Source organism: Lithobates pipiens, unplaced genomic scaffold (assembly GCF_037356315.1).
Source record: "Lithobates pipiens isolate NorthernLeopardFrog02 unplaced genomic scaffold, aLitPip1_a1.2 Scaffold_3, whole genome shotgun sequence".
Classification (NCBI taxonomy): domain Eukaryota; kingdom Metazoa; phylum Chordata; class Amphibia; order Anura; family Ranidae; genus Lithobates; species Lithobates pipiens.
Window position 1 is genome coordinate 254,527,697 of NW_027507790.1, and position 23,613 is coordinate 254,551,309.

Here is a 23,613-nt window from a genome sequence, read left to right on the forward strand (position 1 = left end):
CCATGCCAAGATGTCAGCGCTGCAGGGGCTCCCATCTTCACCAGCTTGGTCAGATTGCTTTTCAGAGGCGCCTGACAGGCAGTAAGGAGGTGATAGGTGATGCACAGCGCATGCAGTTGCGGGGCGGTTGTGTGCTGCCCCAATGGGTTGCATTTGGCATCGATACTGCCCTATGAACTGCAAAGGGGGGATAATGTCAACACTCCTGTCCGCTGTGAAGAGGGCAAAAAAAAAAAAAAAAAATGGGGTTGAGCCCCCCCCCTCAACCGCAAGTCTTAATTTCTTATGGTGGTGAGCTGCTTCCACAAACCTTTTGTCATCCCTAAATTTACTATGTGGTCTACCGGGTTTTGCTCCTATTAATTTAACCATCCTCTTCTTACATAACTGGTTGCTGCCGGTACTAATTATTGTCCAGGGCGGTGTGCACACACTGGGACTTCCCTTTGTTGTTGAGGAATTTGATCACAGGATGACCGATTCTATGTTAGCGAGTCTGTTAATACACCACCAGTGTTACATATTGGCAACACGCTAAATAATTACTGTCACAGCAATATGACAAGACAAGTCAGAATAGCGGAATAGAAAAAACCTTCTTAGGCCCGAGCTGCAAGAGACTAAAGCACCGTTTCGGTTTTACAGGGGTTTTCTAAAGCCTGAACCCTTTGTCCTTTTTATGCAGTCTTCCCCTCATCAATCACTTAATGATAGGTGGACTCATTGGACTATATTGAAGGCACAACTGAGCCATCTCTATCTGTAAAGCGATCCTAAACTATGAATAATGGAGAGGGAACTCAGTGCAGTAAGATAAGCTAGCCTGGTGTATCTCTCTTTTCATGTTGCTTTCTCTGCCGGTCACATGACACACGAAAGAGTAAGTAATTTTTCATGAGTTCACTCCTGGCAGGACGAAGTAATAGAGACAGGTAGATAGTCCTTCCGTAACAGCAAAACGCAACATCAGAGGTTTAACCATGCACCCCTTCTCAGGTCCGTTTAATTAAGGGACCTGCACCTGATTGGCCAATTTTTCATATCTCCGGCAACATCATTACTTGAGCCGGACACGAGGGCAAAAAGTCACGTTTTAAAGTAAATGAATAAGTGATGGCACCAAGAAAGAATAAAACCAGGAGCCAAGAAGAAATAGAAGAGGGCGAAGATGATGAGGACGTGAAAGAAAGGTCAGTTAACTCAAAGGGCAAGAAGAAGTCTAGCGGCAGTAAAGCAAGCCACGTCAAAAAGAAAAGTTCATCAAAGCCGACTGAGCCTGTATCGGAGGATGAAGAAGAGCCAAAACCAGTAAAAGACCCTGTGAAAGAGTCCAAGAAGAAAAGTAAGGTATCAGTCAAGGAACCTAAATCAAAGTTAAAGAAAGCTTCACCAATATACGAAGAGCTTGAAGAGGTAGAAGAGCTTGAGGAGATAGAAGATGTAGAAGTTGTATCGGAGGATGAAGAAGAGCCAGAGCCAGTAAAAGACCCTGTGAGAAAGCCTAAGAAGAAAAGTAAAGTATCAGTCAAGGAACCTAAATCAAAGGTAAAGGAAGCTCTTCCAGTCTATGAAGAGCTTGATGAGGTAGAAGAGCTTGAGGAGATAGAAGATGTAGAGGCAATATCGGAGGATGAAGAGGAGCCAGAGCCAGTAAAAAAACTCTTCAGAAAGTCAAAGAGGAAAGCGAAGGCATCATTTAAGGAACCTAAATCAAAGTTAAAAGAGACTCCTCCAGTCTATGAAGAGCTTGAAGAGGTGGAAGAGGATGTGGCAGTAGAAGATGTAGAATTTCTAGAGGAGGAAGAACAAGAAGACTTTATAGAACATGACATTGAATCTATAACAGAGACCAATAATAATGACATGAAAGAGAAGCATAAAAAAAAGAAGAGAGTTGAGGAAGAAGAGGAGGAGGATGATGAGGAAGATGAAGTCGTAGACAAGAAAAAGAAAAAGTCCAAGTCGAAGGATGGCGATAAGAAGAAAAAGAAAAAGAAAAAGGAGGACGACGAAGAGGAAGATGAAGAGGACGGAGGTTCGAAGAAGAAAAAATCCAAAAAGTCCAGCAAGGATTCAGACAAAAAAAGGAAGTCCGACAAAGCCAAAAAGCCAAAAAAGTTGAATTACCTTGAACAGTATGAACTGGAGTTGCGTCAGTACAAATCCGAGTCCTCTAATGAGGAAGAGGAGGATTACTACAAGAAAAAAGGTATGACTGATGTGTGCTAAGTTTAACATATATGGCAGGGATATGCAATTAGCGGACCTCCAGCTGTTGCAAAACTACAAGTCCCATCATGCCTCTGCCTCTGGGCGTCATGCTTGTGGCTGTCACAGTCTTGCAATGCCTCATGGGACTTGTAGTTCTGCAACAGCTGGAGGTCCACTAATTGCATATCCCTAATATACGGGTTAATTTAGCAAAAATAGGTTGTTCGCTTTGCAAAGTAATTTTTCTTCCTTTAGCTTAGTGAAAGAGGTGCCTTGCTGATTTCCATCTTCCAATCATGTGCAAGCAAAAATAGTGTTTTTGTTTTTAAATTTTCTTACACATGATTAATTATTCTTTGCAAAGTGAATATTACCACATTCCCTAAACTAAAGGAAAAAAATCCCTTTTAAAGTAAAAATCCCCTTGCAAAATAAACCGCCAATTTGCCTTTAGTAAATCAACCTCCATGGTTTTAAATGCAGAGCAAAAGAGGCGACAGTGTCTTGTGACCAATGAGATACCAGGTGCTATTGTGGTGGTGCAAGCTAGGAATGGAAACAGTCCTCTGACTGGCTGCCATGGGAGACAAGATCAACCTCTTTTCAGATTTATTAAAAAGGTCCTAGGTCAGTGATGGCGAACCTTGGCACCCCAGATGTTTTGGAACTACATTTCCCATGATGCTCAACTGCACTGCAGAGTGCATGAGCATCATGGGAAATGTAGTTCCAAAACATCTGGGGTGCCAAGGTTCGCCATCACTGTCCTAGGTATATAAAGCTGCAAAACGGAAGCCTTGTGAAACAGCCAGTCCAACTAATCACATTGAATGATATCTTACACACAGTGTAAAAAAGAATATACCATTTTAAATAATCTAAGTTGTACATGATTACATCATTACTTCTGTGGAGCTCCCTAAACGACCAGGCCATTTTTTTGCTTTTTGGCACTGCATTACTTTAACTGATAATTGTGTGATTGGACAACACAGTACACAAACAAAATGTATGCCATTTGTTTCCCACAAATAGAGCTTTCTTTTGATGGTATTTGATCACCACTGGGTTTTTTTTTTGCACTATAAAAAAAAAAAATAATAATAATAATTTTGAAAAACAAACAATATTTTTTACTTTCTGCTGTAAAACATATCCAATACAAATTTTTTATAAATCAAATTTCTTCGTAATTTTAAGCCAATATGTATCCTGCTACATATTTTTGGTAAAAAAAAAAATCCTAATAAGCGTATATTGATTGGTCTACACCAGTGTTTCTCAACTCCAGTCCTTAAAGCGGCCCAACAGGTCAAGTTTTCAGGCTCTGCATTATTTTGCACAGGAGATTTAATCAATTTTATTGCCTTGGTAATTACCACAGCTGTTTCATCTGAGGGAAATCCTGAAAACATGACCAGTTGGGGCGCCTTGAGGACTGGAGTTGAGAATCACTGGTCTATATGAACGTTATAGCATCCACAAACTATGGTATATACAGTATACTGGCATTTTTATTTATTTATCTATTTTTTAACTAGTATTGGCGGAGATCAGCTGGTAATTTCTTCCTCCTTGCCAATCAGTGGGTGCCGACGGTTATCCACAGGCCAGCACCTGCTGATCGGCTTGTACTGTGTCTAATCCCAGCACGCCTCCCTCACTCCTATCCAAGCTAGGTACATGGTCCAGGACAGGGGAGCCACCCTGCCTCTGTATGTTATGCGGTAAGCAAGTGGTTAATGGAAGACAGGATAATTAAAAAAAAGGGGGGCTTTATGCACTATATGGTCAAAAGATTTTGAATGCATGACCATCACTCCTTTGTGAGCGTGTTGTATATTCCATTACAAATCTATGGGGGTTAATATGGAGTTGGCCTCCCTTTGTAGCTATAACATCTAGGTTTTGGAGTGTGGGAATTTGTGCTCATTCAGTCAAAAGAGCATTTGTGAGGTCGGGTAATGATATTGAATGAGAAGATCTGTCTCACAATCAAAGTTCCAACTTATTCTAAAAGTGTTTAGTAGGGTTGAGGTCAGAGATCTTTTACTGGTGACTCAAGCTTCCGAACACCAAACTCATTAAGCCATGTCTTCATGGAGCTGGCTTTGTGCACAGAAGCACAATCTTTCTGCAACGGAAAATAACCTTCCCCAAAGTGGTTAACACAATGTTGGAAGCTCACAATTGTCTAAAATGTGCTGTACTATTAAAGTAACCTTCACTGGAAAGACCTAAAGTCTATCATTTGGAGGGGTGCACATATTTTTGGGTAGGTTTGATGGTTGGGTTTCCTCAAACTTTGTAGGCAATCCCATGTACCAATACATCTATTTCTAACTTAATGGTGGTTGGTGAAAATCAATGGCTAAATCTAATTTTAATGATAGGAATGGAAATATTTGCATAAACATATGTAACTTGATGTGTTGCTGTTTATTTTAAGTAGTTTAGTAGTTCTACAGTATGTAATTTTTAGGGAATCATTACGTAAAGGGCATTTACATGGTTTGTGCGAATAGGGGTATATCATAGCTACAGTTTTGGTTCTTTTAGTTTGAGACACAAGTTAAAACTTTTCATTCCTTTTGTGATTATTTTTAACTTATAGTAGTTAGTATCCCCATGTTGCTAACTGTTGGGTTGTAGGTGTAGGTCAATAAATATGATATACTGTATGGGCAAAGGTTTGTGGATATTCGACCATTGAACGTACAGTATGGACAAAAGTATGTAAATAACCCCTCTAGAAACTGAATTCAGGTGTCTCCAGTGAAGGAATGCAACAGCTTCTGAGATATTTTAGCCAATTCTGCACTTTCGGCCTTAGTTTGGTGAAGACCCTTTTTCTGTTTCCGCATGACTGTGGCCCTGTGTACAAAGCCAGCTCCATCAAGACGTGGTTTGATGATTGTGAAGAGTTCTGACTTTTACTGAACACCAATGGGATGAAGTAGAATGCCGACTGAAAGTCACAAACTTTTCTGTGATAAAAAATATATATACTATATATTCAGTATATATACTATCTATCTATCTATCTATCTATCTATCTATCTATCTATCTATCTATCTATCTATCTATCTATATACAAGGGGTCTTCAAAAAGCTCCCATGCTTTTTTTTATATTTAATAGAGTTAAAGAGGGATTCCGCCCAAAAAAAAAATATTAAAAGCCAGCAGCTATAAATACTACAGCTGCTGACTTTTAATAAATGGACACTCACCTGTCCCGGGTTCCAGCGATGCCGGCAGCCGAGGCCGATCGACCGCTCGGGCCTCGGCTGCTGCCGCCGCCATTCGAGGTGAGGTAATCAGGAAGTGAAGCGAATCGGCTTCACTTCCCGGTTCCCACATGCGCGAGTCGCGCAGCGCAATAGGAATTGTCCGCGCTGTCTGAGACCCGTGTGTGTCCCAGCAGACAGCGCGGCAGGGCAGGAAATGGCGTAGACTCCCGTGGGAGTCTATGCCCGGAAGTGGGTGAAAATACCTGTCTTTGACAGGTATCTCCACCCCCCTCCCCCCTGAAAGGTGTCAATTGTGGGTGGAATCCCGCTTTAAGAAAAGTACAGAAACTTTTTGAAGAACCTGCTTATATACACCAACATTTACTGTTAAGCCATATATAGCACTCAGGTATAAGTATTATTGATTATTTATATACAGTGAGGGGAAAAAAAAGTATTGGATCCCCTTCTGATTTTGTATGTTTGCCCACTGACAAATAATTTTACTGGTAGGTTTATTTTAACTGTGAGAGACAAAATAACAACAAAAATATCCAGAAATGAGTATTTGATCCCCTATCAATCTGCAAGATTTCTGGCTCCCAGGTGTTTGATATACAGATAACGAGCTGAGATTAGGAGCACTCTCTTAAAAGGAGTTCTCCTAATCTCAGTTTGTTACCTGTATAAAAGACACCTGTCCACAGAAGCAATCAATCAATCAGATTCTAATCTCTCCACCATGGCCAAGACCAAAGAGCTGTCCAAGGATGTCAGGGATAAGATTGTAGACCTACACAAGGCTGGAATGGGCTACAAGACCATCGCCAAGCAGCTTGGTGAGAGGGTGACTACAGTTGATGTGATTATTTGCAAATAGAACAAACAAAATAATTGTCAATCTCCCTTGGTCTGGGGCTCCATGCAAGATCTCATCTTGTAGAGTTTCAGTGATCATGATAACATTGAGGAATCAGCCCAGAACTACACGGGAAAATCTTCGTAATGATCTCAAGGCAGCTGGGACCATAGTCACCAAGAAAAAATTGGTAACACACTACGCCACTAAGGACTGAAATCCTGCAGCACACGCAAGGTCCCCCTGCCCAAGAAAGCACACGTACATGCCCGTCTGAAGTTTGCTAATGAACATCTGAATGATTCAGAGAACTGGGTGAAAGTGTTGTGGTGAGATGAGGCCAAAATCGAGCTCTTTGGCATCAATTCAACTCGCCAAGTTTGAAGGAGGAATGCTGCCTATGACCCCAAGAACACCATCCCCACCATCAAACATGGAGTTAGAAACATTATGCTTTGGGGGTGTTTTTCTGCTAAGGGGACAACTTCACCGCATCAAGGGACGATGGAGGGGGCCATGTGCCATAAAATCTTGGGTGAGAACCACTTCCCTCAGCCAGGGCATTGAAAATCGGTCGTGGATAGGTATTCCAACATAACAATGACCCAAAACACATGGCCAAGCCAACAAAGTAGTGGATCAAGAAGAAGCACATTAAGGTCCTGGAGTGGCCTAGCCAGTCTCCAGACCTTAATCCCATAGAAAATATGTGGAGGGAGCTGAAGGTTTGAGTTACCAAACTTCAGCCTCAAAGCTGTGATGTTTTGGAGACAAAAAGTGGGACAAAATCCCTCCTGAGATGTGTTCAAAACTGGTGGCCAACTACAAGAAATGTCTGACCTCTGTAATTGCCAACAAGGGTTTTGCCACCAAGTACTAAGTCATGTTTTGCGAAGGGGTCAAATACTTTTTTCACTAACTTAAATGCAAATAAATGTATACATTTTTTTGAAATGTGTTTTTCTGTATTTTTTTTGTTTTTTTTGTTATCCTGTCTCTCACTGTTAAAATAAACCTACCATTAAAATTATAGACTAATTTCTTTGTCAGTGGGCAAATGTACAAAATCAGCAGGGGATAAAATACTTTTTTTGCCCAGTAATATGGGCACCAAGGCCCCTTTCACACAGGACAAAATCTGCTTTGCCCTGCAGCAGATCTGTTTGCTGATCCCTTGCTGTGAAGAACAGAGCGGGCAGATGACACATTCCACATGTCCGCTCAGTTTATACAGAACAGATGCAGACACAGCCCACTCTGCTCTATTTGTGGCCAGATGTAAACAGACCGGCTGTCTGTTTACACCCGACTGCCCTTCGATCTGATCCGCGTAGATGGAATGGGACAGATCAGCTTGTGTTTTTTTTTTGTTAGCGGACCAAATCGGATTGGAGTTAGGCGAGTGTAAATGGACACAAGTCCATTTACACCAGCTGGTCCATAAGGATACATGGATCGTCCAATCAGGTCCGCCTGAAAAACTGACAAGTTGACCTGATTGGATCAACCATGTGAAAGGGACCTTAAGCTAGCCATACTCTGTGCAAATTTCAGACGAATGGGTGGGAATTTGCTTTATAGGTGGCCCTGCTTGCCCCACATCCTTCAATTGAAATAGTTGAGTGGTAAATTGTCGGACAAACAGCTGCTGCATCCAGTCAGAACCAATCAAGTCACTAGCTGTCAGAATACAATAGCACAGCAAGGGGGTTTTGTCAAGCTGCACTGTATAGCATGGATGGAGGAATCTCTTTTCCAAACCAAACTGGCAAACAAACCAAACATCTGACCAAAACTAAAATTTTTAATTAGGATGTCTTTAGAGAGGCCCAAGATATGGTTATCTGGTTATGCAACCAAATTTTTAATTCAAATACCCAACACCCACCCAACCCTTCGATACAAAATTAGTAGAAACCAGGATAATAGTAGAAGGATAATTCTTGCCTGGAAAGTGACTGCAACCAATCAGCTTTAGTCACTTTTTTGCAGTGCCTATTGTATTCTGACAGCCATCAGAGCTCGCTGTCAGAATACAATACTCTCAGAGGTATGTCTATCCGGGCTGTATACTGTTGATGGAGGAATCTGTTAAACAAATTTTTTCGTTCAGCCCACAGGCCTCTTGTGGTTAACCAAGGGAAGTACGAAGATAGGTTGAGAAGTACTCTTGCTTGTTAGGGTTGATTCATCATAACCAATCAGAGCTTCTTCCACAGTGGCCTTGTCGCTTGTTCTTACTGGCTAGGGGAGATCAAAGAATGGATATTCATTGGTCTCCCTCTTCTCTGTCTGGTGACACCCTCTATGCCCCATACCTGCAGGTGGGATAACAGAGTGAAGGATACACGGCGGTGGGGTGGTGCATCCAAGGGAGCTGTTTGCAGCACTTCTAGGGATCCATGGAATAGATCTGTGGCTTTACAGTCGTCTTGTCAAATTTAGATGCATTGTGTGTTGTAAAATCTACCACTGCTGCCAAGTTACAGCTTATGTCGGTGGCAGCAAAATGAATTAAACAACTGTCAAGTTATTTTACATCTCTATCTCGTTGGGGAGACCTCACTTCACTTCCTGTCCCATGGACAGAACAGCAAGTGGGGGGAAATATCTCCAAAGTGAGAAAAATCCCTTTTAAGACAGTTGTAATTGGAACAAGTGTCCTATTGTAGGGTTTCCCCACTATGCCTATACTGATGACAACTCAACTTTGAGGCAAAAAGCACATAATCCGGTTTATAATCCCATCAGCAACTTGCTCTGGTGAGTTCATTCTATTGAGACTGGTGGTGGAGCACATAGGGTGTTTGCAGCACTCCATTGGATTGGAAAAAGAAGCACTGCTGAAGAGCACATCCATCAGTGGCTTGTGGGACTTGACATTTATTATTTTCTCGCATGAAATATATGGATTTTAAAACTGGACACTTTTTTTATACACCATTTTGTTTCTTTAAATAGGGGCAGGCACTGCCCCCCATCCATCTCCACCTCCCCTATCCATGTGTCTGGCCCCTTTCAGGACACCGGCGCATGGATTCCTGTGTAGAGGGGCAGTTTTTTTTAAGCACCAATTAGAGCCCTGGTGTTAACCCCTTCCCTGCCAGTGTCATTTATACAGTGACAGTGCAATTTGTTTTACCACTGATCGCTGATCACCGCCATTGCTAATAAAAAATATTTAAAAAGTCCCAGAATCTATCACATAGTTTGTAGACGCTACAGCTTTTGCACAAACCATTCAATATACGCTTATTAGGATTTTTTTTATACCAAAAATATAGTAGTAGCTTTTTTTTTTTTTTTATTGGCTATGTACCATATTATGGCAGAAAGTAAAAAATATTGTTTTTTTTTGTTTTTGTTTTTTAAATTGTTGGTCTTTTCTTGTTTATATCGCAACAAATAAACACTGCAGAAGTAAGTGATCAAATACCACCAAAAGGAAGCTCTATTTGTGGGGAAAAAATTCTGTCAATTTTATTTGTGTACAGCGTCGCACGACCGCACAATTGTCAGTTACAGTAATGCAGTGTCGTATTGCCAAAAATGGCCTGGTCATGAAGGGGGCATAACCTTACAGGGCTGAAGTGGTTAATTTGTATAACCCCTTCCTGCCCAGCCCTTGTGTCCATTTAACAAGGTCTTTACCACCGATTGGCTGTCACAGTGGTCACATGCTCGGGAGATGGTCCCGCTGGGTCCCCATGATTACTAGATACCAAAAGCTGACTTTGACAGCTCGGTCCCTGCGCTGGGAGTGCATAATGAGAAATATCTGCTGCCCATGGACGCATTTTATACAGTGTAAAGTCCACCCACCTTGCTGCTGGACATCTGCGTTTCCACGGGTGTCAAGAAGTAAAGGGTCAAGGTTAGGCTTTGCGTCAGAAGTTAAAGGGTGAAGGGAAGGGGTTCAGCTGCTTTCACTTTCTATGCTAAATAAACTGATCATAACAGCACATTAAGGCTCTGTTCACACCGAAACCGGCTGCGGATCGCACAGGAACGCTGTGCATCCCCATTCTCTGGTTCAGGGCCGAATCTTTACCTTAATTTGGCTCTGAAATGGATCTAAAGACGCAGTGCGCTCCGCAGCCGCCCCGAACATATGTGAACCGGCTCCATAGAGAGCAGGTCACATTCTCCTGCTCTGCGAATTGGATGCAGCGAATTCCGCATCCAATTCGCATAGGTGTGAACCCAGCCTAAAATGAGTACATTGACCGCTTGCTTTAACAAACCCTTATGCCGCGTACACACGACCGGACTTTTTGAGGGACTAGGTCCGACAGACTTTCAAAGGGGTTCTGACGGAGTTCTGACAGAGTTCTGACGGACTTTCTGAATGAACGGACTTGGCCACACACAATCACACCAAAGTCCGACGGATTCGAGCGTGATGACGTACGACTGGACTAGAATAAGGAAGTTCATAGCCAGTAGCCAATAGCTGCCCTCGCGTCGGTTTTTGTCCGTCGGACTAGCATACACACGAGCGGATTTCTCGGTAGGAACTGGGTCTGGCGGAGTTCTGGTGGAAAAATTTTAAACATGTTCCATTTCTAAAGTCTGTCAGACTTTTGCAAATCAAAAGTCCGCTGCAGCCCACACACGATCGAATAGTCTGCCGGAATCATTCCGTCAGACTTTTGATGTTGAAAAGTCCGGTCGTGTGTACGTGGCATTAGGCAGTAAAAATAATAATAATAATGAAAATACAATAAAAGACAATAAGTTCACTAAAATTTTTTTAATATTCTCAGAAGATATAAACGGTAAATAGTAATATTTAATTAAGAGTTTACAGAATATTTAAGTGTACATAAAGTAAGCATACATTGTATATATCCATCTCAGCTTTTTTTGGGCTAGATCCATAAGGTTGATTTACTAAAACTGGAGAGTGCAAATCAAGTGCAGCTGTACATGGTAGCCAATCAGCTTCCAATTTCAGCTTGTTTAATTAACCGCTTCAGCCCCGGAAGATTTTACCCCCTTCCTGGCAGGAGCACTTTTTGCGATTCGGCACTGCGTTGCTTTAACTGACAATTGCCGGTCGTGCGACATTGCACCCAAACAAAATTGACGTCCTTTTTTTTTCCACAAATAGAGCTTTCTTTTGGTGGTATTTGATCACCTCTGCGGTTTTTATTTTTTGCGCTATAAACAAAATAGAGTAACAATTTTGAAAAAAAAGCTATATTTTTTACTTTTTGCTATAATATCCCCCAAAAATATATATAAAATTTTTTTTTTCCTCAGTTTAAAAATTTTAGATCCTGCTCTCAAACTTTGTGTGTCAGAAATTCCAACGGAAAAAGTCCCCCACACGATCGGATTTTCCATCAAAAAGATCCGATCGCACATTTTCCGTCGGAAAGTCTGACCGTGTGTACAGGACATTAGCATTTTTTTGGAGTGTGGAAGGAAACCCTTGCAAGTACAGGGAGAGCATGCAAACTCACTCCAATGATATTGTTTGCGCTTATTCTGGTGATGCAGTGTACATCATGACAAGTTAGAAAATGTAGAAAACAGTAATTATTTTACTATAACTGAAACTATATGCTTTAGCTGGTCATTCTTTCTTTCTCTCTATTGTTTATGGTATATTAGTGTAATTAGTAAAAATGGGAATAAACAAAGTAATAAAGAATGTGCTGTACCAAGAGAATTTTGACATAAGAATTTTACAACCCCCCCCCCCCCCCCTTTGCTCTATATCAGTGATGGCAAACCTTGGCACCCCAGATGTTTTGGAACTACATTTCCCATGATGCCCATGCACTCTGCAGTGTAGTTGAGCATCATGGGAAATGTATTTCCAAAACATCTGGGGTGCCAAGGTTCACCATCACTGCTCTATATGATAAATATGAAAAAAAAAATATTCCAGTAAAAAAAAAAAAGGTAATAATGGCCCTTAACTTTGGACGTCAGTAGAAAATTTCCCCCTTTACATTGATGGTCAGTGTAGGTGGGAGATCAAAATCCATCATTGCTTGTAGCTCAAGGAACCTCTAGTGACCTCTTGAGAAACTGTGAAATCCTGGTTGAAAGGCTGGTATATACAGTATGTGTGTGTGTGTGTGTGTGCACATATTGATCACATAATTGATTCCAAATGTGTAAATTAAAGGTATTTAAACTTTACATGTGTGTTTGATCTGAAGAAGGGCGTGAGCTTGTGAGCCCAAAATGGAAACATATTTACATATCACGTTATTCATGTAATTCATGTTTGAACGTTCAAGTGCAGCAATCCTGTGGACTCTTTATATATATATATATATTTTTATATATATATATAAAATGTGTGTGTAGTGTGAGAGCGCTGGGCCTTCCACAGTGTGAGGATAGGCAGCAGAAGAAAAAAAAGAAAAGTCTGCAAGACAATGGCATAATGTGATGCATACTAGCAGAAATACTCACCTTAGAAGGAGGCCCTTCCATCGGTGCCCGGTCCCTGCTGAGAAGGTTGATATCTTCCCCCGTCCTTTCTTCCAGGATCGTGGTCTCCAGCGCTGTGAGTGTCCGGAGCCGCGATTACGTCACTCTCACGCATGCACGTAGGAGCCCTTGGTTCTGGCAAAAAGTTCTGAAGGTCCGGAAAGGTATGCTGGACCTTTAGAGAGCATGTGCCGCTGACATCAGGGTGAACATCTCCTAATTGGTGCACGTTTAGGAGATATTAATTTTACCTAAAGGTAAGCCTATAAATAAAAATAACAAAGTGGGGTTTACAACCGCTTTAAGGTGTGACGATCCAGAGTATTGTTTTGCAGTGGAGAAGGCTGGCTTGTCAGTGTTCTCTGGGTTTTGTAGCTCAGGGCTTGGAGTTTGAAAGCTTCAAATTGTCTTTGGTAGAAAACTTCAAGTATAACTAAACGAAAAAAAAAATTTAGTTTTGAATAGAGTGCAAAGGGATTAAGGCAGGTTAGTTTTTATTGCTGTCGGTGCCCCCGTTAAGAAGATTAACCCTCTCTATTTGTCCTGTTTACCATTATCATTGAAAGTGAAAGTAAAAGAAAATCCCAAATTTTGGGTGATCCCCAGAAAAATAAGGTAAAATCTTCCAATGAGGACACTAGTTCTGGTGACTTGGGGGTCTCCAAGGAATTCCCTTAATTTACAGGGATTTCCTCTCACTTCCTGTTTTGCTATGGAACAAGAAGTGAAGGGAAATCTCAGAAATGGGACAGAGATGGTGAACAAAAAAAAATCTGACAGGGGTTATAACCCTCCCTGGTTCTATCCAAAATGGGAAAAAAAAGATTTGTCTATAGTTCTACTTTCAATCCTGTGTCCAGGTCTTGCTGGAGACCTGCAGGCCATGTGCGTGTTCAAGTCTGCATACTTATTATAAGCCAAGAGCTGGACATTGCTCTGGGGTTCTTCTGTTGGGAGATAGGCATGTGCCCTTGTTTGGAGATAGGTGTGTACTCCAAACAGGAGAGGTGATCCACTTGGGAGACAAGACACCATGTTGGAGAGATTCCTTGCCTACAGGACTGGTAGAGCTGGGACAGCAAAGCAAGTCTGAAGGACTGAGAGCGCTGAGGCAATTAGTGAGTCCAGGGGAGAGTTTTTATACGCTTTAGAAGGGCAAGAGAGACAGGAGTTCCCCTAAACAGAGGTCAGGCTGAATATACCAGGAGAGCCAGAGAGCTGGGCTTGAGGGACCAATGCCAAGAGCAGTGGGGTTGCTGATAGGAGATCCAAGTGGCTCATTATTTTTGCATTTTTGCTGTTATCTGTTTGCTGGAGAAAATGCCAGAATGCCCCTTAAACCACAAATTCAGACTGGCACAACTCATTCAAAAATGCAATACCACTGAGCTACCCAGACATGCTTTGTTGTAATGTATACCCTCTCCTGAGAGCATCCAGGTGTTTTACCTGGTATGGTAGGGAAATACCACCCACCATTTACTTTAATACATTTCATAATCGAGTTTGAAAGTTTTGGATTTTTATCACTCCAATTCCCCATTGGGAATATTCCCACCACATGTGGAACATGAAGAACTAAGGAAATTTCCTCTATGGGGCCACAGACAGCATCAAAAACCTAACAGAGGTTCAGATCCTTTCCTTGCTGTTGGAAACAAAACTTGCCAATCCACTATTAGGCAATATTATCTTTACAGATGGAGCCTGGTGGGCTGAGTGGGATCTTCCTACCATAATTCCGTACTCTGTTTCTAATCACCTGTGTGTTTGCCTCTTCCAGTTACATTATCCATAATGTAAAATAAATAAACATTCCAGTCCAGGGGGAAAATAGAAGACACTATCTGGGGTTTAAATTTCCAACAGTGTATTGTGTAGACCTACCCTTAAAAAACAAAATTTCTTTCTCTTTTAAGCCCTGCCGTAATCTATTTACATCTTATGCCACGTACACACGACAGGACTTAAGTCCGGCAGACTTTCGACGGAGTTCTGACGGAGTTCTGACAGAGTTCTGACGGACTTTCCGAATGAACGGACTTGGCCACACACAATCACACCAAAGTCCGACGGATTCGAACGTGATGACGTATGACTGGACTAGAATAAGGAAGTTTATAGCCAGTAGCCAATAGCTGCCCTAGCGTCGGTTTTAGTCCGTCAGACTAGCACACACACGAGCGGATTTCTGGGTCCGGCAGAGTTCTGGCGGAAAAATTTGAAGCATGTTCCATTTCTAAAGTCTGTCAGACTTTTGTGAATCAAAAGTCCGTTGCAGCCCACACACGATCGAATAGTCTGCCGGAATCATTCCGTCAGACTTTGGATGTTGAAAAGTCCGGTCGTGTGTACGGGGCTTTATAGTGGAACTAAACTGAGGAGCAGTATACAACCTGAACAAGTTTGCTAGTAGGCAGATCAGAAGCATTTATTGCAGAAAATCCATGGTACAATAGGTCTCTATTGCAATAAAATAGCTTTTGATATTGGTTGCCAAAGACCTTGATCATGTAAAACCATGGATGTCTCAAAATTTGGCAACCAATATCATTGTATTGTGGATGCATTATTTACAAGCCACTATTTATTTTATGATTGTACTCTTTTAACCTTTTCTGATATGTACTGTAATAAAATACTGTTTTATACTATTTTTGTGTCCATACTGTCTGCTGTGCCTGCAATAGTCCCCTACATTCTGGAGGGTATTCTTTTTCTATATAAGTCTGGGATGATGGCACTCTCACCACTCTTTACTATTTTTAATTTCAAGTAATGGAGATTACCGTATTTATCGGCGTATAACACGCACAGGCGTATAACACGCAAATTAATTTTAAAAGGGAAGTTTCAGGAAAAAATTCTTTAGGTCAGTGCCCATCTGCAGACTCATCATTGCCATCAATGCAGCCTGATCAATGTCCATCTGCAGCCTCACAAGTGCCATCAATGCAGCCTCATCAGTCCACATCAACTGCAGCCTAGAGGGGAGAGGGAGGGGGGGCGGGACAAGTGCTGACAGATTACATACAGTGAGAATCTCCTATTATAGACAGAACAGTGGTCCAATGGCGGCCCAGGAGACGGGAATTCCTATTACAGAGGCCACCAAGTAAATAGGAGATTCTCACTGTATATAATCTAATGGCGCTCATCCCATCCCCCTCCCTGTCCCCTCCGAGGCAGCTAAAATTTAAGTATTGGCGTATAACACGCACACACTATTGGCAACCGATTCTTGGTGAAAAAGTGAGTGTTATACGCCAATAAATACAGTAATCACACAAATTTGGAGCACTGTGCAATCATTAGCCAGGAGTGGAGTCTAGGAACAGTAAGCACTACCCAACTTTGACCTGCACCTTCACCAATATGGCCAGCTCCTAGCGTCCATAGGGTAGTCTGAGTTTAGGTACACTTTAATGAAGAGATTGTTTGGTATTATTCATAACAACTCAATGGATGCCATTTTCTTTTTCCTCTCAATAGTTTATGAAGTGGTCACCATAACTGGAGATGTACGAGGAGCCGGCACTGATGCCAATGTCTTTGTCACCCTCTTTGGGGAGTTTGGAATTACACCCAAGATCCATCTCACCAGCAAGTAAGTACAATGGATCACACAATGTATGTTTCGGGATCTGTGGTTGATTCGTACATTGTCACCAATGTGTGAAAAAATACAGTAAGGGCATTTAGAATGTTATTCAGTCAACAGTATAACATCACATGGTATCATTCTGTATTCATTCTGTGACTTATTTCTGTGTTTTTTGAGATATACAGTACATGCCACGCAGGTTTACCAAACTTGTGCACATGATAAGCAGAAATACAGCCTTCTCATTTAAGGTTTTATTACAAATTGGCCCAATATGGTACGTTTCTGTTCAGGCAGGAAAAGTAAAATGAAACACTAAATCTAGGAGACGGATGTTGCTTTTGGTACCAAAGGTTGCTTGCCTACAGGGATCAATGATAGAAATCCAATCCAGTATGGGTATTGTAGGACTCCTTGTGTGCTGTGGTATAATAATGATTATTTTAAATGACTTTATGCCAGATATAATTAAGTCTTCTTCATTGTAATAACCCAGCACAGCCATACCCACTTTGCTTTTATAAACTTTATGTTAGCTCAATTCAGCTACATTTTTGTTCTTTCATTTACCCCCTTTCCATTTGGAGGAAAAATGTTTTTTAGGTTTACCCACTATGCTCCATTACTGCCCTCCATGTCCCTCTCCTCTGCCGTGGCTCATCGGTCCTTTGCCAGGTTGAATAACACCCAAAGTTATTCAACCTATTCCCTGCAAGCTCAGGGCATCACAGTCACACCCTCTGGGGCGCTTCAAGGAGCGAAAACATTTTTTATAGCTTTATTTATAAGTTACAGACTCCAGCACCACAATCTGCACTCTTCCCCTCTGCCGGGACCCATCAGTCCTCTTCCAGATTGAATGACATCCATCATCTTTCTGCCCATTTGCTTGGAGCCCAGGACATCAGAGGTGCACCTCCTGGGCTGCTTCATCACTCCAGCATGGGCTTACAGTTCAGTGTTACAGAGCATGGCATCCAAGGTGGTAACGTAAGTGCTGTTCTCTGAAACACTCTGGACAACTCACTACTGGAGGAAGAAGGAGCAAAAGCTATATATGCAAATTTTCTGTGAAACCGGGCACGAACACAGGATGGATAAATACACGACAGCTGCCCAACCCAGAGTTGATCTTCAAACCAAGGTAGACCCCCCTATATCTGCAGGGGGTGTGGAGGGGGGGGGGCAGGTACCCTTATCTAAAGTACTAGTTCTTTACATTCCATATCTTTACATGCACTCTGATATATTTACATGTCTGTTTTAAAAAAAAAAAAGTCTATTATTCCGTGCATGTTGAGCTACAACAGGTTCAATCAAATAGAGCCCCATTAGTTCCCTTCATATATTCAGCCTGTAGCTTGTCAATCGTCACCTGGGCACACCTATCCTACCACTACTTTCTGGGTTGACATTATGGCCTCTGTTGCTAACCCACCCCCCCCAATGTGAACTGCAGTGTCTGGGAGGGGCCGGGGGAGCATGTGAGATAAATGGGGGAGAATTGAAGGATGGAGGATTTGGCTCAGCCACTGAAGTTAAAGGAAGTTTTGTTAACTTTGGCACTTGTGTAGCACTGACTCCCAAAGGAGCGGCTGAATTTATTGGGCTTACCATTACCTCCTTCACCTCGTATGCGTCTAGGGGCCCAAGAACGATAGAGACTGACGACAGATCCACTTGAAGGGATTTTTATTTGCAAGAAGTAGTTAACAACACAGTCTCTCAACATAGGATCAGAGGTGAAAAGTCCAGGTACTCTTAAAGTTAAATTCAGTAGGAAGCACTTTGCATAAATCCAGAAAATAGCCATTCACAACTGGATCCTCACCCTAATTGGATAGTTCTTCTCTCACCAGGCCCAGCAGCCAACAGGGTACTTGAGTCAGGAATAAGTCTCTGACACAGACTTTGCTATAAAACACGTGAGGGAAACTTGAAAACTTGTAGAACACTCGTGTGCTACCAGTATCTTGCAGCCGGTTCGGCGATACCGCACAAGATTGGATTCGCTTAGGTCCTTCAGCTTTTCCAGGCTCTTGTTGAGAAGCCAACCCTTGCGTGGCCTTCTCGCGAAGAGTCCTCCCCTGGATAACCTCACAGTTGCCGGGCCTCTCCACTAACCGAGACGGCACCGGACCACCTCCGAATCCTTCCCTCAATTTCCTCGCCTCGGGCTAGCCAGCCCTGAGACATAAACTCGGATGGATCCGCACCCCAAGCCATGGAAGTCCTGGGGGCTGGTCAGGAGGACCAGGACCATGCAGTCAGAACATGCTTCTGGATCGGAACCCCGAAACACGTGATCTCCGCACCTTAAGTACCCCCTCCCAGAAAGCACAGCAAGAGGGACACTCCCACTGGGCTGGTTCCGAAAGAGAGTAACCTTAATGCACCCAACTAGACTGTGTTTTATGCCTGCCAAAAGTGACAGCGCCCCCCATGGCCAGGCAGAACACCCTGCAGTCCAGTCAGACTGATGCTGAAGTCAAAATTTAGAACAATTAGACCCAAACCAAACTGCGGTTTTGAGGGTAACATTAAATTGCAAAACATATAGCGTGTGCTCTTCAGGAGCCGGCGCTACACTTGTTTATCACATAGTATCTGGATTTAGTTGTACTTTAAGAAGTTGTAGAGGTTGGAAGAAATCCCAAAAGTGACCCTTTTAAAGTTAGTAAAAAGAAATTGTTTAAAAAGCAGATGTAGGAAAACCCTATAGCTCTAAGTAAAAATGGCATGTGTAACTTTTACCTTTAGGGCCATTCCACCCAAAAAATATTTTTCTTATAGATGGGTCTTCCGATGTTTTTTTGCAGATGTAGATATCAGCAGTAAAACCTCCCCACCTCAGTTTGGGAAGTTCCAGCCACCTTGAGGGTGTTCTCACTCCTCCTGCTGCATTCTTCATTGTTTAAACCTGCCATTCTCAACACAGGTTACTCCAGAGGTTTCCACAGATTCCCTGAGCTGTGTCGGAATGACCTGATGGTTCCTGCATAGTTCCGTGGTCAATGCTACTTAGCAAAGCCAGCAGCATGGTCCAATTATCTTTTTTAAATTCTTTATTTAACAAATTAGCAGAAGAATGGAAAACAGTCTTATTAACATCCACTTCCAGACAGACCTGCCTTATATGCAGGGTGTACAAAAATCTTGCCTTCAGTGAAAATCTAACAATCATGCGTATTATAGAAAATTAAATAAGTAAGTGACCAACAATACGTAGAGCGTCTTCCTTCTGTTCTCTTTGGTTTTCTGAAACTAGTTCAGGATGGGTCTGGAAAGTAAACTATTCAGGGTAGAGGGATAGGGAAAAGAGGGCCCAAAGATATTTCAGAAAGGTATGTTTAAGGGAGGAGGAGAAAAGAAACAAAAGAGGGGGATCAGGAGAGGTGGAATGGGTAACCACCAGTTTCTCTTGCTCCCGGGCTGGCCCAGGAAGTGTACTTTCGCCTGAGGAACATTCGGCCCAGTAGATTGGTGTCGTTTTAGTATGAGAACATTCTCCGCGTTGTTTACTGAGTTTGGGATGCTGCATCTTTATAGAGAAACTAGGATGTCCATATATGGAAGAACTTCCTAATTTCTCATGGTCATTGTAAGGTTTTCCATATACGTTGGGTCTCATCAATTCTGACATATCAGAGCTGCTGGAGCAATTTGTTCCCATGGTGCAGGTATAGCTGTCTTAGCTGCTGTCAGGTGTATCGTGTGGTAGATACACTGAAGTTTTGATTTTGTGAGATACTCCCGTCAGCGTTGCTTCATGTTGTTTAACTGAATTCCAGAAATCCTGTAGTCAAGAACAGTACCAAAAGATGTGAAGAGGTGAGCCCTTTGCTTCTTGGCAATGCCAACACATTGTGAGACCTGAGGATATTTCTGGCGCTGTTGCTTGGGGGTCCTGTACCATCATGCAAAAGGAAAAAGTGAGATTGCGCTATGGACTAAACCAGGAAAAGGGAAATGGGTATGAACTGCCTCTACTTAGTACCTCCTCCCAAAATTGGGGGGGGGGGGGGTAACGCAAATGGAATAAAGGGGGGAGTAGATTTTGGCGCTATACCTAAAGGTCAAATGTAATGGTGGTGAAACACCAGAAAAACCCATAAAAGTGAATCCCTTTATATATACAACCCTATGTGTAAGGGGTGACCGAAGCGTGATGGCATTAAAGTTAGTATAAATTATGCATATAGTACCATGTACCAACTTATCAAAAAGTGGAAAAATATTATAAAATAATTTCCAAATATAGCATGTATCAATTTGTAGTTGCCTTAATTAAATCAACCAAAATGTGAAAAAAGTTAATAATTCCTACAATAGCATAGAGACCTTGATAAATATATAAAAAATAAATATATATATATATATTTATATACCACTATTCGTGCTTAAAACACCAGTGTATATAAAATTCATGCAAAAAATCCTTTTGGAAATATATGCCAGTGCAGATACCTGAGTAAACAAATAAATATATGTATAAAAGGTGATAATGAATAAACAAAATGTGACAATCAAATAAAAATTACAAATAATAAAAGTCCCACATAGAAATAGAGAAAGGCGACTAGTGCAGGAATCCTTAATTTTTCTTCAGTAGAACAAACTTCTCCCGGTGCGCTTCTCAGTGATTAGTAATATGATTGCCCTCACCAGAAATCTTACCCCTATTGGGGTGGATAAGCCTCCACAGTATGAGCCACTGTGCTGCTCTCTGGCGTTAGCTGGCGTTATCCTGGGAGATGCTTGCTCATCCAATGGTGTTATATCCACATTTATATGTATGATGAGAAAAAGGACATATCCATGGTGTAGTACATAATGGTAATGTGCTTTATTAGAAAGAAATCTACTCACATGTAGCTGAACAAAGATCGCTATTATTTAAAATCACTTCCGGCTGCTGCCGTCTGTATGGAAGGTGCACGTCGTATGGCCACGCCCTACATGTTTTGTCAGAGTGATGTCTTCTGGAGTGGTCTGGAGAAGACGTCACTCTGACGAAACGCGTAGGACGTGGCCATACGACGTTTACCTTCCATACAGATGGCAGCGGCCGGCGGTGATTTTAAATAATAGCAATCTTTGTTCAGCTACATGTGAGTAGATTTCTTTCTAATAAAGCACATTACCATTATGTACTACACCATGGATATGTCCTTTTTCTCATCATACATATAAACGTGGATATAACACCAATGGATGAGCAAGCATCTCCCAGGATAACGCCAGCTAACGCCAGAGAGCAGCACAGTGGCTCATACTTTGGAGGCTTATCCACCCGAATAGGGGTAAGATTTCTGGTGAGGGCAATCATATTACTAATCACTGAGAAGCGCACCGGGAGAAATTTGTTCTACTGAAGAAAAATGAAGGATTCCTGCACTAGTCACTTTTCTCTATTTCTATGTGGGACTTTTATTAATTGTCATTTTTATTTGATTGTCACATTTCGTTTATTCATTATCACCTTTTATACATAAATTTATTTGTTTACTCAGTTATCTGCACTGACATATATTTCCATAAGGATTTTTTGCATGAATTTTATATACAGTAGTGTTTTAGGCACAAATAGTGGTATGTAAATATATATATATATATATATATATATATATATATATATATATATATATATATATATATATATATATATAATTTTTTTTTATATATATTTATCAGGGTTAGGGCTGAAACAAGTAATCGATTATGAAATTAATCGATTACTATTTTCATAATCGATTAATCGGCCAGTAACAAAATGGGGTTAAAGTTAGAGTCTGATGATATTTACCAGATTGACCCTTTAATAGTATATCTCTCCTCTAATAGTATATACACTATATATCCTCTAATGGTATATACACTATCTCTCTCCTCTAATGGTATATACACTATCTCTCTCCTCTAATGGTATATACAGTATATCCCCTCTAATAGTATATGCAGTATATCTCTCCTCTAATAGTATATACAGTATATCTCTCCTCTAATGGTATATACAGTAAATCCCCTCTAATATATACAGTATATCTCTTCTGTCTGTTGTTCTCAGAGTGGATTAGATATTTTGCTCCCTAACCATATAGTTGGTTATTTATATTCACCACTGCATAGAGATATTTAAGAATAAATTGCCTTTTTTTTAAACTTTACATATTAACTAAATTATACACCACGTTTTTTTTTTTAAGGTTATTAACCGATTAATCGAAACAATAATCAGCCAACTAATCGATTATGAAAATAATCGTTAGTTACAGCCCTATTCACGGTCTCTATGCTATAGTAGGAATTATTAACTTTTTTCACATTTTGGTTGATTTAATTAAGGCAACTACAAATTGATACACGCTATTTTTAGCAATTATTTTATAATATTTTTCCACTTCTTGATAAGTTGGTACATGGTTCTATATGCATAATTTATACTAACTTTAATGCTATCACGCTTAGGTCACCCCTTTCACATAGGGTTGTATATATAAAGGGATTCACTTTTATGGGTTTTTCTGGTGTTTCACCACCATTACATTTGACCTTTAGGTATAGCGCCAAAATCTACTCCTCCCTTTATTCCTGTACCATCATGTCAGTAAATTTTATCCATGGCTAAGGGGGCTTTACGTACAAAAAGAATGATAGGTTTGTTTTGAGCCTATGTGAATGTTGTTTTGAGCTCTTCCTCTCATTTATGCATGAATTGTAAATCTAGTTGAGGGGTCTGAGTTATTAAGGAAGAGTAGAGTAGGGATAGTGAATGACAAGATAGGAATTTGGTTTATGCATAATGATTCAATCAGAGTTTTGGAATGTAATTTCTTTAATTGTAGAGTCTCATGAAATTCAGTTTGGTGGAATAGCCAGATGGGTAGAAAAGTGGTCCAATCTAAACATACCTTTGCCTCAAATCTATGAATTGGGGGTCTGATGCACTCCCAGTTATCTTTTTAACTGTCTGTAAGCAGGACAAAAAATAGGCCCAGGCAAAATAGGCCCACTTTTGTACACACATCTTTTTTTTTTCTTTTTTATTTGTATTTTGGCGAAAGGACCAAACCGGCCACAACATGTACAAAATCCAAACATTCACAGTGCAATATAAAGTAGCGACAATCTGAATACATGACATAGTATAATTGTAACATAGGTATCTCCTGATAGTAACATGTAACATCATGCCGTTTAGGTCCGGCCAGGTCTCTCCCGCCCTTTTTTTCCCCTGTTGGTTGTAGAAGGATG

At 41.2% G+C, this 23,613-nt stretch overlaps 1 protein-coding gene across 2 annotated transcripts in view; it reads left to right on the plus strand.

Moving 5' to 3' along the window:
- LOXHD1 (lipoxygenase homology PLAT domains 1) overlaps positions 1-23,613 on the plus strand; it is a 425,609-nt gene that overhangs the window by 110,088 nt on the left and 291,908 nt on the right. For both annotated transcript variants that reach the window (XM_077463060.1, XM_077463059.1), the window contains exon 8: positions 16,248-16,362. In XM_077463060.1, coding sequence (XP_077319186.1) covers positions 16,248-16,362 — 115 coding nt within the window. The remainder of the gene's footprint in view (positions 1-16,247; positions 16,363-23,613) is intronic.